We start from the raw sequence: 17,911 nt of genomic DNA, 5'->3' as shown, positions 1-17,911 counted from the left end.
GCTGTCTGACCCGCTGAATGTTTTCCCTCAACTATTAAGACTGCTTCATTATAATTATTACACAGCAGTCAGCAACATCATGGAATGCTTTCCACTATTCTCCATGATGCTCAAAGCAATCTGTCTAAACATTTAAAACTTGATACAGGTTTCCCCCACCATCCAAAGGTAGAGCGTTCCTATGAAACGGTTCGTAAGCCAGAATGTCGTAAAACGAAGAAGCAATTACCGTTTATTTATATGGGAAAAATTTGTGAACATTCGCAGACCCAAAAATATCCCACCAAATCATGCCAAATAACACACAAAACCTAAAATAACAGTAACATATAGTAAAAGCAGGAATGATATGATAAATACACAGCCTATATAAAATAGAAATACTTCTCTACAACGATTGCCTGCACAAATCTCCGTAGCAAAAATCTCACGCAAGCGCTGTTGGCAAAAGCATTCTCTCCAGTAACCTTTAAGCTATGAAGCTGCCAAATCATACCAAATAACACGTAAAAATACACAGCCTATATAAAGTAGAAATAATGTATGTACAGTGTAGTATCACTTACAGGAATCGGGAAGACAGCGAGCACACTGATGATGGTGTGTTAGACTGAGTCGTCGGAGTTTGGGTGGTGCAGTGGCCCCCACCCTCCGGGCAGTGACCCGATACCAATCCGCGAAGAACGCAGCGGTAGCCGGGAGGCACACAGCACATCTTTAAGAAAAAAGTCAAAATAAACATGCTAATTAATTAGGTGCTGCCCGGCACGTAAATGTTGGCCCAGATCAGAGACGATTGCCGATTGCGTCGCCTCTGATCTGGGCCAACAATTGCGTGCTGGGCGGCACCTAATTAATTAGTATGTTTATTTTAGCTTTTTTCTTAAAGATGTGCTGTGTGCCTCCCGGCTACCGCTGCATTCTCCGCGAATCGGTATCTATCCGCGGCCTGAGGGTTGGGGTGGTGGGACACTGGGGTGTCATCTGTTTCCATTAGGGCAGGCAGCTCATCTTCTCCTATGACTACCCGCCTTGATGTTGAAAGTTGAGGTTCATCGTCTGCTGTGGCTGATGTGGAAGGCTTGCTTGACTGCTGAGCCTCACGCATTTTTCTATCATACAGTTCTTTGTAAGCACTCAAACCATCCTGCAAATATCCCCTAAACCGATGTACCCTTTCAACATTAAAGTTGTACTTTATCATTGCAGCAAAAATCTCACACAGTTGCTTCACTTTCGCTACTGCATTCGGTTTTAATTGTTATCCTTTCCTCTTCCAATTGCATCCGCTCCTCATCTATCAGTTCTTGGTCATGAGATGCCAAAACTTCTTCATTATCTTTGTCAGCTTCCACAAGCCAAACTCACTTAGTCCTTACTTCGTTCACCACAATCGAAGCGCTTAATTATGTCTAGTTTTACGCTAAGTGTAACACCCTTACAAGCTCTTCCAGGCTTTTCCGATACCATAGAACTCATCCTGCTAACAGCTGCTCACAGGCACGTGTTTAAGCAAAATGCCGGCGAGAATGCCGTTCCCGGGGAGAAGCGCCTGCTCGGGGTGCGCGCTGCCTTTTATGCGTGCTGCTTTTCTTGCACGCTGATTTTTTTCGTAACAGTGAAAACACCTTCTGTTAGGGAAAACAGGGTACTAATGTAGGTCTTTCGTAACAGTGAGGTTTCGTAAAGTGAACGTTCGAAAAGTGGGGGACACCTGTACTAATATACTGTACTCAAGGTTTCTTCCCAATGTGCATAACAAAAGGGAAGAGACGCACATCTCTGCATTAAAACATCACCCAGACTTAGAAACATCTGTCATACAAACACAAACATTCAAAATTTTGAATTCCCCCGTCCAACATCTAGAGTTGTGGAAAAATGTTAGTTTAATCATATACAAAGCTACAGGAAGAAATATTACAATTTATTTTTACACCAGTACTTAAAAATATTTGGATTACAGCATGAATATTTTTAAAATCTATACCTTTCCTGTTTTAAAGCATATTCAAGCATTTTAATTCTTCTGACTAGGTCCTTCTTCAAGTTTTCCTGACCTTTCCTCTCCCCTTGCAAGAAAGAAATCTGTGCCTAAAAGAAAAAACAGAAGAGGATCAGTCATCTAAAGTTGAGAGATTAGGAGCGCATATTAACACATTTGTAGATTTCAAGGCAATGAAAGAAAATATTTCTCTAACAGAGCAAAATACATCACTTCAAACTCCAATACAATTTCTATTTTCAGAAGTAAACCTACAAATTTTTTTCAGGCAACTTAGTTTCCTTCAGTTACTGGCATGTCCATACCTAGGGAATGGCATGACAACCAGGAATTCAAGTGAAATTATCTCCAAAATATCCTACATACATTTAAAATAAATGTAACAGCTTAAATCCAGGATATCAAATTGCAAATTTCAATGAGTACTTAATTTCAAATTAATTTTATGACAAATCAGAAAAAAATCAAAGAACATTTCCTTTTCATGGTGGAACCATTTTTTCCTGGCAGGAACCAGTGTTCATCAAATTGTTGCCAATATTCATAAAATTTGATTATATTTCCTCAATAACCCATATTTTAAAAATGTGAAGAGCAAAAGGAATTTTGAAATAATTGAAACTAAACATACATGAAATGAAAGCTATACACTAGGCAGAGAATTAATGCTTGCAGTTTAAAGCTTATTTACAGTTACACAGCTTCAGGTCCAGAAACTTTCATCCAGTGGAAGTTTCCAGACCAGAAATGTTTCTTCTTCCACAAATGTTGCCTCATTTGATGACTGCTTCCAACATGTTCTGATTCAACTTAGACTTCTAGCAGTTGTAGTTTATTTTTTTAAAATTTACACAAGATTTTACTGACCAGGATAGACAGATAGATAGATATACTTTATTGATCCCGAGGGAAATTGGGTTTCGTTACAGCCGCACCAACCAAGAATAGAGCATAAATATAGCAACACTCAAACAACAAAATGCAAACTATGCCAGATGGAAAGTAAGTCTAGGACCAGTCTATTGGCTCAGGGTGTCTGACCCTCCACGGGAGGAGCTGCAAGTTCGATGGCCACGGGCAGGACTCCCTCTGGGCACCCTCCCGTGCCGCCCAGTGTTGTATCTTGGTGGAATACGGCCGAAGTCCAACAGCAGAAAGTTCAATATCCGGTCTACAAACACGTTCCTCGATCGAAATATGACCCGGATTGCACCATCTGTTGTTAACCAGAACAGTAAGCATCCAACTCCTTTACGCTTACTGCTCTCAGGAGATGGTGATATATTATGTTGGTGTAACACATCACCATCTCCTGGTCATTTTAGTCTTGTATAAATGAAACTCAAACTACAAACCCTGGTGTACACATATTCTTATGTCATGAAGATGAGGATTATAGGACACAGACTGCAAGATTATGAGCCATAGATATATTTCACTCCATAAACAGCAATGGGTTATGCTTTGAGTCAAGCACAATGTCTTGTGTTTTCTCACTCATAATTTACAACCTATGGAATAAACTGAGCAATGTATTCCTTTGTTAAGAAAACATATCGGCCAACCTGATTATTCAGCATAAATACCTTGCTGTTACCAAATCAGAATGTTTCCCTTTTATGCAAAGTGTTGATGCACAAAGAACATAGAACAGTACAGCACAGCAACAGGCCATTTGGCCCACGGTGCTGTACCAAACTAATTAAATTGGTAATCAAATGCCCAACTAATTCTCTCTGTCTATACAATGTCCATATCCTTCCATTTCCTGTACATACATGTCTCTCTAAGAGCATCTTAAATGCCTTTATCATATTTGCCTCCGCCATATTTCAAAGTGATAACAAGAATGGTCATTACTTTGAAAATCTGAAAAAGGATTGCATGCAATCAGTAGCTAAAAATTATATCCATCTGTGATGCTAAATTTCATACCACTAGTTAATACTCAGAGGCCATAAGATTATTTATTCTAGTTCTATATGATCAAATTTTATACAAAAATAGTAAGAATACTTAAAGCAGAATCTTATCCGCCCCCCCACATGAGTAATTCACAACTCTAATTGATGCAGACTATTAATGCTTGCCTTAATCTTCAGTAGAAAGGGATCATTTTAAAAGGTTCCTATCTAGAAAGTTTGTTGGCTGCAATGATTGAGGAAATTCCAGACAGATGAAAGAGGTATGATTTTATTTTGAGAGTGATTATTAAACAGAACACACATTAATATGGTGACAGGAAGAGAGGTTTGAAATCTGCAGCACCAGCTAGGTATTAGTCACTTCACTGACAGAAGTGCCAACACTGAAAATAGCAGGGCAGTAATGTTGGGTGCTAACATAGTCATACATTTGCAACCAGAATGAAATAAGTACCAGCATAATCAATCATTTGGGAAAGGATGATGTGTGGGAGTGGAGTTGGTAGTGTGAATGCAAGATAACAAACACACAAAAATTATTATATATACACATACACACACACATATTAGAAATTCAACATTTCAGAGTATGGGTGCCTCACTGTAATGTACTGCATACTTAATCATGTATAGATCTGTTTTGAGTAACTTACATGCATACGTGCCATTAAATGTAGAAAAGCATCTCTATGTGGACCACAGTAAGAAAGAGGATCCCAACCAAAATGAGGAGGCACAGGATACTTGCTTACAATAGTTTTGATTTTCTTGGATTGTGGGAAATAGAAAACAGAAAAGGATCAAAATTAGGTAATAGCATGCACTCTGAGGAACGTAGAAAGCCAACAATGTATAACAATATGGATGAAAATTTTAAATCAAAGGCAAGCAAGGTTGTTACAATGACACGAAGGAATAGAGAAAGCCAATATTGGGCAGCAAGAATAGGTACGAGGAAGGGTAATGGAAAAGGATAAAGCAAATGAGTTTTGATCAGCTGAAGCTTATAGAGAATGAAGTAAAGATCAGCCATGGTGTTGCAGGTGACTGAGTATGAAATAATTAACTTACAGAAAAGGGCTTCAGAAGATAGGTTAAGGCAGATTTACTAGTAGGTAGTCTCTTTGATTGAGAGAACATCTATCTGTTCTAATGCTTAACTTAACAGAATGTTAATGATGGCAGGAAAAAAACTGAGGCTAAATATGAACGTACATACTTTGCAGCTTGCACAAAGCAGATTTCTTAAGATTTTCTGATATTTCACTGTAGTGGTATTTGTTTACCCAGGATTCTATGTTTGATAAACAGTCCAAAAGCAGAACATGGATATAGAGAGGTGGCAGTAGGTGACTGGGTATGGAAAGACGACTGTCAAGTGATCTAACCAAGGGGGGAAAAAATCAATACCCTGTTCAAAATTCATATTATAACCTCTATCCATCAGCTAATTTATATATCAAAATTTGCCTGACAGCTTAGATACCAAGAAACTGCAACTTAGACACTTGTCTTCATTAAATGTGAATGAATTAGTACAGTTTCACCAATTCTCCAAAGACAAAAACAAACTTTGGAATTGAAAATTGAAAAACCACAGCTACTGGAAGTCTGAAATAAAAACAAAGAATGCCAGAGATACTTAGATCAGTGCAGACACTACATCAGAATAAAAATGATATGGTCATTGATGACCTGAAATATTAACTGCTTGTATCTCCAGTACTTTGTTTTCATTTCATAGATAGAACTTTGTAGATGGTCAAAGGCAACTTTTAGATTGTTTAAAAGTCATTTCCAGTACACAAGTGTAAAAGAGAATGGAATACAGTAACTGTTACTCTGGATCCAATGCAGCACATAACCCAAATGATAAAGAACACAATAATAATAAAAAAAAATACAATATAAATACAGTGGATTCTAGCTAATTGGGCCTCCAGTTAATAAGTGCAGCTGCTTATTTAGGACAACTCTTAAAGAGCATAACTTGAGTGGTTGGTGCGTGGAATGCACTGCCTGAGTCAGTGGTGGAGACAGATACACTAGTGAAATTTAAGAGACTACTAGACAGGTATATGGAGGAATTTCAGGTGAGGGGTTATATGGGAGGCAGGGTTTAAGGGTCGGCACAACATTGTGGGCCAAAGGGCCTGTACTGTGCTGTACTATTCTATGTTCTATGTTAACTAAGGGAGAAAATAGTTGGGATTCCCTTCATTTATTTGGCACACTATGCTGTTTAATCTGGACAGGAGACTGATGCCAATCAGTTTCTAACTAGCATCAGTCACGTGAACTAGCGTGGCCGTTATCAATTATACCCTACTAGAGTGAATTTTTAAAATAGCGTCAGTTGTGTGTGTTTGTATTGAAAAATCAGTGATTTTTGTCACGGATTGTGAGAAATAAGCTAATTCAAAACTGTTTTGTACACTGCTGTTTTAAGCATTCAGACTTGGAGATGCCGAAAATGGCCAGGAGTGAAAATGACACTATTTCCCTACTTTAACAAGTCAGAAACTATGAAGAATTTGAAAGTATTAACAATAATCTTGAATGCTACAATGAAAATTAAGATTTAGAGGATGCGATCATCAAAAGTATTGTATGAAGGCAGTCCATTATTAGGTCTCTACGCTGATTTTGTTCATTTACAGTCAATTGGCATGGCAACGCACTCTGGATGAATTTCTCCGTTGTTAACTATTAGGAACTAATACAGTTTTATAGTACCGTAGTAGTGTTGATAGTGGTCTAATTTGTTCTGCATTTCATTTGAATACATAATGTATTACTCACTTAAACTGCAGTTTGTTTTTTTATAAAAAATCCCTTTTTAACCAATTCCACGAAGCTTCAGCTAATTGGGACAGCTGCTTAATTGGGCCAAAATATACTGGTTCCAATGTGTCACAATCAACCTTGTCCTCCGTATCTTTAATAAGAATGCATCTAAATTCCTTAGTTCCCAAGTTTCCATCAAACTCAATATATAAGTTTGCTGATGACACAACAATTGTAGGCCATATCTTGGGTAATGATGAGTTTGAGTACAGAGAGGAAATTAAGAACCTGGTGGCATGGTGTGAGGACAATAACCTATCCCTCAATGTCAGCAAGACGAAGGAATTGGTTGTTGACTTCAGAAGGAGTAGCGGACCGCACGACCCAATTTACATCGGTGGTAAATTGGAACAGTTCAAAAGCTTTAATTTCCTTGGGGTCAATATCACAAATGACCTGACTTGGTCCAACCAAGCAGAGTTCACTGCCAAGAAGGCCCACCAGTGCCCTTACTTCCTGAGAAAACTAAAGAAATTTGGCCTGTCCCCTAAAACCCTCACTAATTTTTATAGATGCACCGTAGAAAGCATTCTTCCAGGGTGCATCACAACCTGATATGGCAGTTGTCCTGTCCAAGCCCGAAAGAAGCTGCAGAAGATCGTGAACACGGCGCAGCACATCACACAAACCAATCTTCAGTCCGTGGACTCCCTTTACACTGCACGTTGTCAGAGCAGTGCTGCCAGGATAATCAAGGACACAACCCACCCAGCCAACAGACTTTTCATCCCTCTTCCCTCCGGGAGAAGGTTCAGGAGCTTGAAGACTCATACGGCCAGATTTGGGAACAGCTTCTTTCCAACTATGATAAGACTGCTGAAAAGATCCTGACCCGGATCTGGGCCGTAGCCTCCAAATATCCGGACCTGCCTCTCGGTTTTTTTGCACTACCTTACTTCCCATTTTTCTATTTTCTATTTATGATTTATAATTTAAATTTTTAATATTTACTAATTTTAACTATTTTTAATATTTAAAATCCAGGGAGTGTGAAGCACAGAATCAAATATCGCTGTGATGATTGTACGTTCTAGTACCAATTGTTTGGCGACAAGAAAGTATAAAGTATAAATTCAGTTAAACCAATTGCTTTTTTTAAAAGACATAATTGCAGGATGTGGGTGGTTGCTAACAACATTTATGGCTCCTGTGGTGGCAGAGAGCTGTTTCACTGTAACCACAGAGCAGTGGCGGGAACGAATCTTCATGAGGATGAATAGTAATGCTACTTTGTCCTGCTCAGTGTCAAATTTCAGTGTTGAATTGCACTCAACCTGGACCTTACAGATGGAGACGATGAGAATATCAGTTGGTGAGCCATTCAAGGTCAATTGTTATTCAACCAGAAGACATGTATACAGCCAAACAAAACAGTGCTCCTGCGGGGCCAAGGTGCAAAACAGTACAATCACACACCGTACCCTGTACTTCGCTATGATAGCACGTATAGTCATAAATCAGCATAAGTCCGAGTGGCACAGCCTGAAGATTGATGGAGCATGGTACGCTGTCCTGACATCACATTTCTGCAAGGACAAGAATGCAGCAATTCTTCATTTCATTTTGGATCAACCATAGACAAATGCAATCCAGCTTGCCATCCATGGAGCAAACACTAGAAAGTCTGCAGATGCTGGAAATCCAAAGCAACACACACAAAATGCTGGAGGAACTCAGCAGGTCAGGCAGCATCTATGGAAATGAATTAACAATTGACATTTCATTCCGAGACTTTCTTCAGGACTGGAAAGGAAGGGGGGCCCAGGGGGAGGTGAGAAGAGGTAAGAGGCCAAAGTGGGGAAAAGGGGGAGGGGGGGGCGGAGAAAATTTTTACTGGAAGGAGAAACCAATATTCATGCCATTAGATTGGAGGCTAGAGATCAGCACTGATGGGAGAGGGGCCTTGCAAATGCGCCAATGTCAGTTGCCACTTGGAAGCCTGTGCCTGAATATTTTCCAGGTCGTTCTGCATGTACAAATTAACAACCCATGTGAATAGAACTGATCAAATCACAACATTGTGACGGAAAGACAGTTGAACAAAAGAGATGATTGAAGAAGATGATTGAGCTGAGGAAACTGCAAAGTGGTAACTTGCAGTGATGTTCCAGAAATGACACAGGTAGGGCCCTTGTGCACCATGCATGAAACATGTCCTAGAGTTTCACACCAACTCCCATTGATTTAATTTTTATAAGATTGCTGATGCCATACTCTATCAAATGATGGGAGTCACTCACTTAACTTCAAGAATTTGGCTCCCACAAAGGTTGTAATTAGGTCCGGAGTCAAGTGTTCCTCTTGAAGCATAAATTAAGCAGATGTTGGCAATGTTTGATGGCACTTTATAAACTGAATGAGAATAGACCCAAGGAGCAGTACATTCATGGATTAGTTTTATCTTGTATTTTGTGAACTCACACACAGACACCAGGATTTAGCTGCACTGGAACTGATCAGTTAGGCACAAGATCTGGAGGATGTCTTCAACATCACTACCGACTCATTGTTGCCCTTTTTAGCATTCCCTGTAACCAGTGCTCATGCAGGAAAATAGTTTCTGTAATAGTGAAGGATATTCAGAAGAGGCATAATTCTGATTGAAGATAGCTGCAACTGCTTAAGCCAATTTTTGCAGTTAAGTGTTAGACATTTGCCGACATTGCTCATGAGGGATATTCATGAATTCTTCCCCATCTCCTATTAGCTATGATTAGAGACAACAGAATCTGATCCATTGTTTTGTGATTGCTAAGTTGTATGTTGTCTGGTGCATTTGTTCAATATGTGGGTAGGCCTGCATCACAGCTTCACCAGGAATTCCTTGTCCTGCTCCTACCTTTTCACATTCCCCTTTAAGCAAGTAGTTTACTGGCAATGTTATAAAGGGATTGCATCTAACCACAAGGCTGCAGGTATCCAAGGAATATAATTCTGTTGCTAAAGCTGGCCCAGTGTCTTATAGATGTCTAGCTCTGAGATGCCACTTTGCACAATGATAATGTCACAACTCAATATAGGGGTCCCTTGGTGTGAAAATACCCAGAGGTTCCTTTGAGTGCGATAATTTCTCCTTCCAATAGTGAGACAAGAATGAGCAAATAGATTAATATAGAACTCTTAAAGCTCTTGAAATTAAAGTTGGTTCTTCAAGATCCCGCTAGCTGAGTCAATGATGCCCAGGGATGGATATTTATTTTCCCAACTAGAATATGTTCTGTACCCTTACTACTCTCAAATCTTTTTCTAAGCAGTAAGCAATTTGATGAGGCTGAATAACTGAGATAATCAGTAGGGCAAGTTTTGCCTGTTTCTGTTTGACATGCCAGAACAGTACACAAGTTATGAAAGAAATATCAGCATTGACGAATCTTCAGAATCACTTGCTCTTGACTATATACCACAATGTCACCACTCATGGCGCGTCTTGCTAGCCAGTGCCAAAGCCACATCTAAATCCATTGCCTGTTACATTTTATTCCTATTGTAGTGAAGTAGCAGCTAGATGATTAGCTTACTGAGCCACCTCAGGGGTCAGTTCAAAGTCAATGCTAGTACTGTAGGTTTGGAGTTGCAATTAGGCCAAATCAAGAAAAGGACAGTAGATTCCTTCCCTAAAAGCACACCATGGTTTTGTAATAATAATGGTCATCACTACTGATACGGTAAAGTTTTCTCATTCTAAATCTACTTAACTGAAATAAATTCACTAGCTGCCATAGTAAAATCAAATTCAAGTCTTTTGAACGGTTGCCAAGCCACTAAATTACTATATAGGACACTCTTCTGATACTCCATATGTAGTGCAGGATACGATTTTAGTTTGACAATTTGATCATCTCAAAATTTTCTTCCTGCCTGCTTGTTTTTTTTTGGCTCCTGCACTTTTGTGCATCATGTGATCTTAACCCAAGCAGTTTCCCAAGACAAATTAGATATATAACTAACAACTTCTTTAAAAAGTAATAATAATAATTCTTGATTTTTATACCAAAGTAAATTCTTTGGAAGCATTGACATATATTAAGGATTTGGATGATCCAAATTTTCTCATTAACTTAATGGGAGTAAAAAAAATCAGGACAGCTAGAAATAGAGCAACATTTCTTTTATTACAACACACTTGATCCACCTATCAAACTATGTGAAAGGATACCTTTTTTGTTTTTCATAGAATGGTGGTCTACAAATGAGCCACAAACTCATTTATGGATGACACCAACCCTTCAATGATTTTATTTTTCAGGGACTATATACGTTATCTTTATTTGGGAAATGAATGCTTACAGCTTTTTAACTTATGTAAGATTCTGTAAGAAATAGGAGAAGTAGGCCATTCGGCCCATCGAGTCTGCACCACCATTCAATAAATGCTCATTAATTCAAGGATGGTAAATTACATGGTCACACAGGATAAAAACTGATTAATGATGATCCTTGTATAATTAATATACTGAAACAGATAAGACTACCTTGGAATGGAGTTCAGACACAGATTGCAAAAAGCCAGCTAAAAATAAAACTATCAATTCCTCTTCATGACATAAAAACTTAATAGGGAATATTAAATGCTTGACTTGTGCAAAGTTTTGCCGAAACTGATTAGATATTTAATTCATACCAATTGGTAAACCTATTTTTACCAGTTTAATCTGAATATCTCAGCTAGAAATCTGATAGGGTATCAAGAAAGAACTTTTCTTAATAATTTATAACATGGTAACTACTGCGATAAAGGCAACTTCAAAGTTGAGAACCCCAAGTGCCACTATCTTTTTACCATCATGGTCCTCAACTAATCACAGCCACCTCTGGTTTAATTTCACAAGACTTGTAATGGATATGAAATTCAGTGAATAGCATGATACTGTTCAGTATAATTTGCCTTGTACAAAATAGTTGCAAACGTCCTTCTGTTTCCTCCATAGCAATAGGGTACTAAAAATATCCGTGTCCCAATTTTATCTCGGCTGTTTCAACATAGTAATTTACTCAGATATCCTTTCTTCTTCCTACATGTACTGTTTTACATGTTATTGAATTTAAAATGCTGGCATTCCACCTACATGGCAATATAATTAAGGCAGTACAGTGATTGTTACTGAATTAGTAATCCAGAGGCTGATTAGTTCACATGCTTTCAAGGTAGCTTGTGAAAACTGAATTCGGAGCTCAAAAGTTAGAATTAAATAAGGCATGATGAAAGGACCAAAATCATCTCCTCCACTAACAAACTCCAGGGAAGGCAAGTCATCTTGCTTTTGTGCAACTTTTTCCCAAACCAAAGTATTCAATTATGTCTTAAGCAAACAATAAAATGTGAGCCTTACAGCAAAACTATCATCCCCCCCAAAAAAATCTCTCGTACATTAACTCCCAAACTTAATGCAACTGATCCTATTTCCAAGTATGATAATTTGTATTAAGCTTCTGAGTTCAAGGGATCAGAATTCTCAGTACACAAAAAATGATCCAAGATCACTAGCAGGAGCAGGAAATAACTAGAAAATTTTATGGTAGAGAAGTATTGTCAAGTAATTATGAAAGTAATAAGTCTTCAAAGGAAGGTGAAAACAATATTGAAAATTGTGCTCTCAGCAACAGATTATAAACATTTCATGGATTCAAGTTTTAAACTGAGCCATCAGGATATTTCCTGAGCTTTGGGCAACAAACATTGAATAAAGTACATTAATATGTCCCTGAGCAACAGTTCAGTATAAAACACTTATTTTAAGTTATGAAGTGGCAACGCAGTTTACAGTTTTCCCAGTTGGCAGCAGTATGCTCTACAGTGCATCATCTTATTCATGAAGCTAAAAAAAACTACTTTGCAAATTGAGTATTACGACAACTCAAACACACCTACCATTTGCAATTGTGCGCAATCCTTATTAAATTCAATCAATATAGACGTTGCACTGTATAACCAGTTCAGCAACAAAAAGTGCAGAAAACTAGTTGGTGTCTATTACTAAAGTTTCACCTATAAAATCTGTTATTTTAACTGAAAACCAGTAATTTTGCAAATTAACTGGTCTATTTTATTCAGGATGCTTGTCTAAACTTAATTATTGAACAAATTACACATTTTATCCATGCTTGTTTGGTTTTAATTGTATGGTATCTCCTCGGTAGCCAATTTGAAAAGGGGGCACAAATTAAAAATAGTTTGAACAAAGTACTTTAGATACAATTTGTTTCCAAATGTTGTGGCCAGTCAGAACAATTTTATGCATACTCATGCCTACATTTTTCTCTGGTTGGTCAATGACAACAGGAATTGTTAATTTACAGCTACATATTCATTACCCACACTTCAAGGGTTGCTCATATCACAACAAGTTTGTCACATGGTGTGAGCAGAATTATCTGCAGATTAATGTGAAAAAGACTAAGGAGCAGGTGGTAGACCTGAGGAGAGCTAAGGTACCGGTGACCCCTGTTTCCACCCAGGGGGTCAGTGTGGACATGGTAGAGGATTACAAATACCTGGGGATACGAACTGACAATAAACTGGACTGGTCAAAGAACACCGAGGCTGTCTACAAGAAGGGTCAGAGCCGTCTCTATTTCCTGAGGAGACTGAGGTCCTTTAACATCTGCCAGACGATGCTGAGGATGTTCTATGAGTCTGTGGTGGCCAGTGCTATCATGTTTGCTGTTGTGTGCTGGGGCAGCAGGCTGAGGGTAGCAGACACCAACAGGATCAACAAACTCATTCGTAAGGCCAGTGATGTTGTGGGGACTTAACTGGACTCTCTGACGGTGGTGTCTGAAAAAAGGATGCTGTCCAAGTTGCATGCCATCTTGGTCAATGTCTCCCATCCACTATATAATGTACTGGTTGGGCACAGGAGTACATTCAGCCAGAGACTCATTCTACCGAGATGCAACACAGAACGTCATAGGAAGTCATTTCTGCCTGTGGCCATCAAACTTTACAACTCCTCCCTTGGAGGGTCAGACATCCTGAGCCAATAGGCTGGTCCTGGACTTATTTCCTGGCATAATTTACATATTACTATTTAACTATTTATGGTTCTATTACTATCTATTATTTATGGTGCAACTGTAACGAAAACCAATTTCCCCCAGGATCAATAAAGTATGAATATGACTAAGCATTTGATAAAGATCACTCACTCATAAGCAAACCTCTATTTATTCTATTTTGCTTGAACAAATAGATTTATTAAAATGTTATGATGAATGCACATAACTGCCAATTGTTAGCTATTTAGGTCTCAATACATCTCAGAGTTCCAAGAATGCTCAGATGGTATGGAGGTCAGTTACAGAGCCTTGAAAAAGTATTCAGCCCCCACAACTATTTTCACATTTTACTCTCATTTTCTAAATTTAAAATATATTGAATTAGGTCTATTTGAGCTAATCTACAAAACACTGTGCATCATATCAAATCAAAAGAAAGATTCCAAAATTTAAAAAAAAACAAAGGCTGAAAAAGTATTCATCCTCTTTGTAATTACAATGCTAACTTTCCTCAGGTGCAGTACTGTATATTATCTTACTGTATATTGGAGGATCACCTGTTTTCAATGAATTCATAAGAATCTCTCTCTAAGGTCCAACTGTATGGTAGATTTTCATCAGACCAAACCAAAACTAAGATGAAAGAGCATTCAGGACAAGACAAGGAAACAATCATGGAGAAGCACAAACCTGGGGAAGGGTACAATACTATCTTAAAGGCACTGAACATACCTGGAGTTCAGAGCTGAAAAATTGGAGAAATGTGAAACCACAGGCACACCGCTTAGGTCTGGTCACCCATCTAAACTTAGCCTCTGGAGAAGAATGGCACCAGCAGACACTCCGAGTGAGCTGCAGAAGTCGGTGGCTGCAACTGGAGATGAACTTCATGGCCTCACGATCTCCAAGGCCTTGCACAAAAAGGGTACTTATGGAAAAGTGGCAAGGAAGAAGCCTTCGCTTAAAAAAATATATATCCTTGCTCATCATGACTTTGCGAAGTGTCACTTAGAAGACACTTAAAGATGTGGAAGAAAGTCTTATGGTCTGACGACTCAAAGTGGAACTTCTTGGCCTCAACACGAAGCTGTATGTGTGGTGTATACCTTACACTGTGCATCAGCCATGTAACACCATACCTTTAGTACAGTATGGTGGAAGTAGCATCATGCTCTAGGGATGCTTTTCTATAGTAGTGATTGGAAATCTAGTCAGGATTGATGGAAAGATGAAAGCTGCTAAATACAGAGAGATACTGGATAAAATTCTGCTAGCCTCTGCCAGAAAGCTTAAACTGGGGAGGAAGTTCGTCTTTCAGTAGGACAACAGCCCAAAGCAGACTGCCAGAACTACGGTGAGTGACTTCAAATTGAAGAAAACTGACATCCTTGGGTGGCCCAGTCAGAGTCCTGACCTTAGCTCAATCAAACATCTCTAGTAAGACCAAGACCTGGCACAGCTTGAGCAATTTTGCAAGAAGGAATGAGCAAATCTTGCCCCATTGAGTTGTGTAAAGCTAACAGAGACTTTTTCAAAAAGACTACTGGTTGTAATAGCTGCGAGAGTTGGTTCAACTAAGTACTGAGCAAAGGGGGATGAATACTTTTGAACTGCTGACATTTTAGTTTTTGAATTTTTATTTTTTCATGCTTTATAATTTTCCCTGCTTTTTGGGTTCTACTGTGAAAAAGGAGCATGTGATTCACAAATAAAAATTCTTGTCAAATTGATCAAAACCCAGATTGTAATACTCATTTATGTGAACAAAACAGTGGGAGCTGAATATTTTTATACGGCACTGGAGTTGTTCATTCATTTTAACTTTTAGTTACACCTGAATAGTATTTTGAGTCTCCGGTCAGAGACTAAGAACTGTTAAAAAGCCTTTGGCAGCAATAAGCTATTAGCTCTCAATAAGTCCAGTGAAATCTCAGTGGTATGTCTCCTGAGGGCTACTCACCACCCGAAGCTTGGTGATTTCAAAATTAAGGTCAACATGAGTCTAAGAGAGAAAAATATCTCACTTAACGAGCATCAAATATAGAAATAAGTAATGGTCAACAGCAGCATAGATACCTTTGAACTCTTTAGGCAAACAGAATTATGCCAAACTTGCATACAATATTCAATTGTATTCAATTATAAAGGTTCATGGTACAGTAAACAGCTATCCAAATCAATCAAAGTCCACAGATGCAACACAAACTACTGGAGGAACTCAGCAGGCCAGGCAGCATCAATGGAAAAGAGTAAACAGGCGACATTTCGGCCGAGACCCGGCATCAAGACTGGAAAGAAAGAAGTCAAAGTAAGAAGGTGGGGATAGGGGAGGAATAAGTACAAGGTGGCAGGTGATAGGTGAAACTGTGAAGGGGGGGTACTGTGAAGAGGTGGCAAGTCGACTGGTGAAAGAGATAGAGGACTGGAGAAGGGCGAAGAGGACAGAAGGCCATGGAAGAAAGGGAAGCGAGACAAGCACCAGAGGGAGCTGATGGGCAGGCAAGGAGATAAGGTGAGTGGGGAAAATGGGAATGGAGAATGGAGAAGGAGGGTGGGGTGGGGGTGGAAGAATTACTGGAAGCTTGAGAAATCAACACTCATACCAAAAGGTTGGAGGCTACCCAGACTGGTCCTCCACTCTGAGTATGGCCTCATCATGGCAGGAGAGGAGGCTACAGACTGACAGGTTGGAATGGGAAATAGAATTGAAATCGATGCCTTCTGGGAGATCCAGCTTTTTCTGACAGACTTGGCTTGGCGAAACAGTCTCCCAATCTACATCGGGTCTCAACAAAATGCAGGAGGTCACACTGGGAGCACTGGAAACAGCAGATGACCCCAACAAACTCACAGGTGAAATGTCACTTAGCTTGGAAGGATTGTTTGGAGCTGTGAATGGTAGTGAGGGAAGTAGTGTAGAGGCAGGTGTGGCACTTGTTCCACTTGCAAGGGTAAATGCCAGGAGGGAGATCAGTGGGGAGGGACAAGTAGACAAGGGAGTCTGACAAGTGATCCCTGCGGAAAGTGGAAAGTGGGCGGGAAAGACGTGCTTGGTCGTGGGGTCCCCTTGGACATGTCAGAAGTTTATAGAGAATTAAGTGCTATCATATTTCAATGCTTTGTGGATCTCTACCTCTACTATACTTTCAGGCAGACAGACTGCAGAGATTATTTAAAACATGTCAGTTCACTCACTTCTTTGGCATTGAGTCCTTTAATGTAGCACCCTTCTCAGTTTTTGTACGTCTTATATATTCTCCAAGCCTCATTTGCTTTGAAGAAAACAAGTCCAGCTTATCCAGTTTTCTCACAGAAAAGAATGGTTTTAAGATCTAAATGTCTAAAAAAAAATTTCTCCGGCTTGTATTGCTCAGTTTACCAACAAGAACCAAACAATGATTATGCGACTGCAGAAATTTCTAGTTTTTGCAGGCTAATTACAGAAGAGAACGTGCGTTTTGATAAAAAAAAAGCAGAATGGGACCTGTTCCAATTTCATAAGTTCATCAGTCAAATTTGAGAATTCTTCTGTTCTTTCAAATAACAGATCCACAGTTATAGCCAGTTGTGGCAATTGGTAAGTGTTATTTAAGCTACCCTCGAATGCGATTTTGTAAAGTTTTGAATGCCTGCTAATAATAGCTGCTGGCAACCACTTTCCCTAAAGTACACCTTTTACTCGAGAACAAAAACCACTTCCATTACAAATGCAGAAGCTATTTTGAGGGTGGAATCTCTCTTTTAGGAATTGATTCTTGAGTTAAGAAACAGAATAATAAATACAGAAACTATGAGTTATGAAACAATGAACCTGTGGTCAGCTGATTCCACAGTATATTTTTAGTAGATTGTGGGCTTTGATGTGTAAGGAGATGATTTCATTTCAAACATTTGATGGCTTAAGTTTAGCTTTGCAGTTGAATTCTCTTAATTATGAAAGCTTTAATTTGCAGTGATATAGATTGATTGCGAGTCTCCACAGATGTTTGACTCGCCTTTACCTAAGAATATACATTTGTGGGCCCAGCTGATAAACTAACACTCAGGAATTTAAAAATGCTTTCTCCACCATTAATCGTCCAATGAAGACGAGCACGTATGCCTTTATTCCTCTTCCTGAAGTGAATCAGCTCTACTG

The 17,911-nt window shown here is 39.0% G+C and overlaps 1 protein-coding gene across 2 annotated transcripts in view; it reads right to left on the bottom strand.

Annotated features, from left to right (window-relative positions):
* The window catches only part of strn (striatin, calmodulin binding protein), a 100,439-nt gene that overhangs the window by 52,009 nt on the left and 30,519 nt on the right, over window positions 1–17,911 (bottom strand). For both annotated transcript variants that reach the window (XM_063039804.1, XM_063039800.1), the window contains exon 2: window positions 1,991–2,094. In XM_063039804.1, the coding sequence (XP_062895874.1) occupies window positions 1,991–2,094 (104 nt within the window). The remainder of the gene's footprint in view (window positions 1–1,990; window positions 2,095–17,911) is intronic.

The sequence above is a fragment of the Mobula hypostoma genome, chromosome 2, assembly GCF_963921235.1.
Source record: "Mobula hypostoma chromosome 2, sMobHyp1.1, whole genome shotgun sequence".
NCBI classification, from domain to species: Eukaryota; Metazoa; Chordata; class Chondrichthyes; order Myliobatiformes; family Myliobatidae; genus Mobula; species Mobula hypostoma.
Note: the sequence above shows the minus strand (reverse complement) of the source record. Positions and strands in the feature narration are given on the sequence as shown.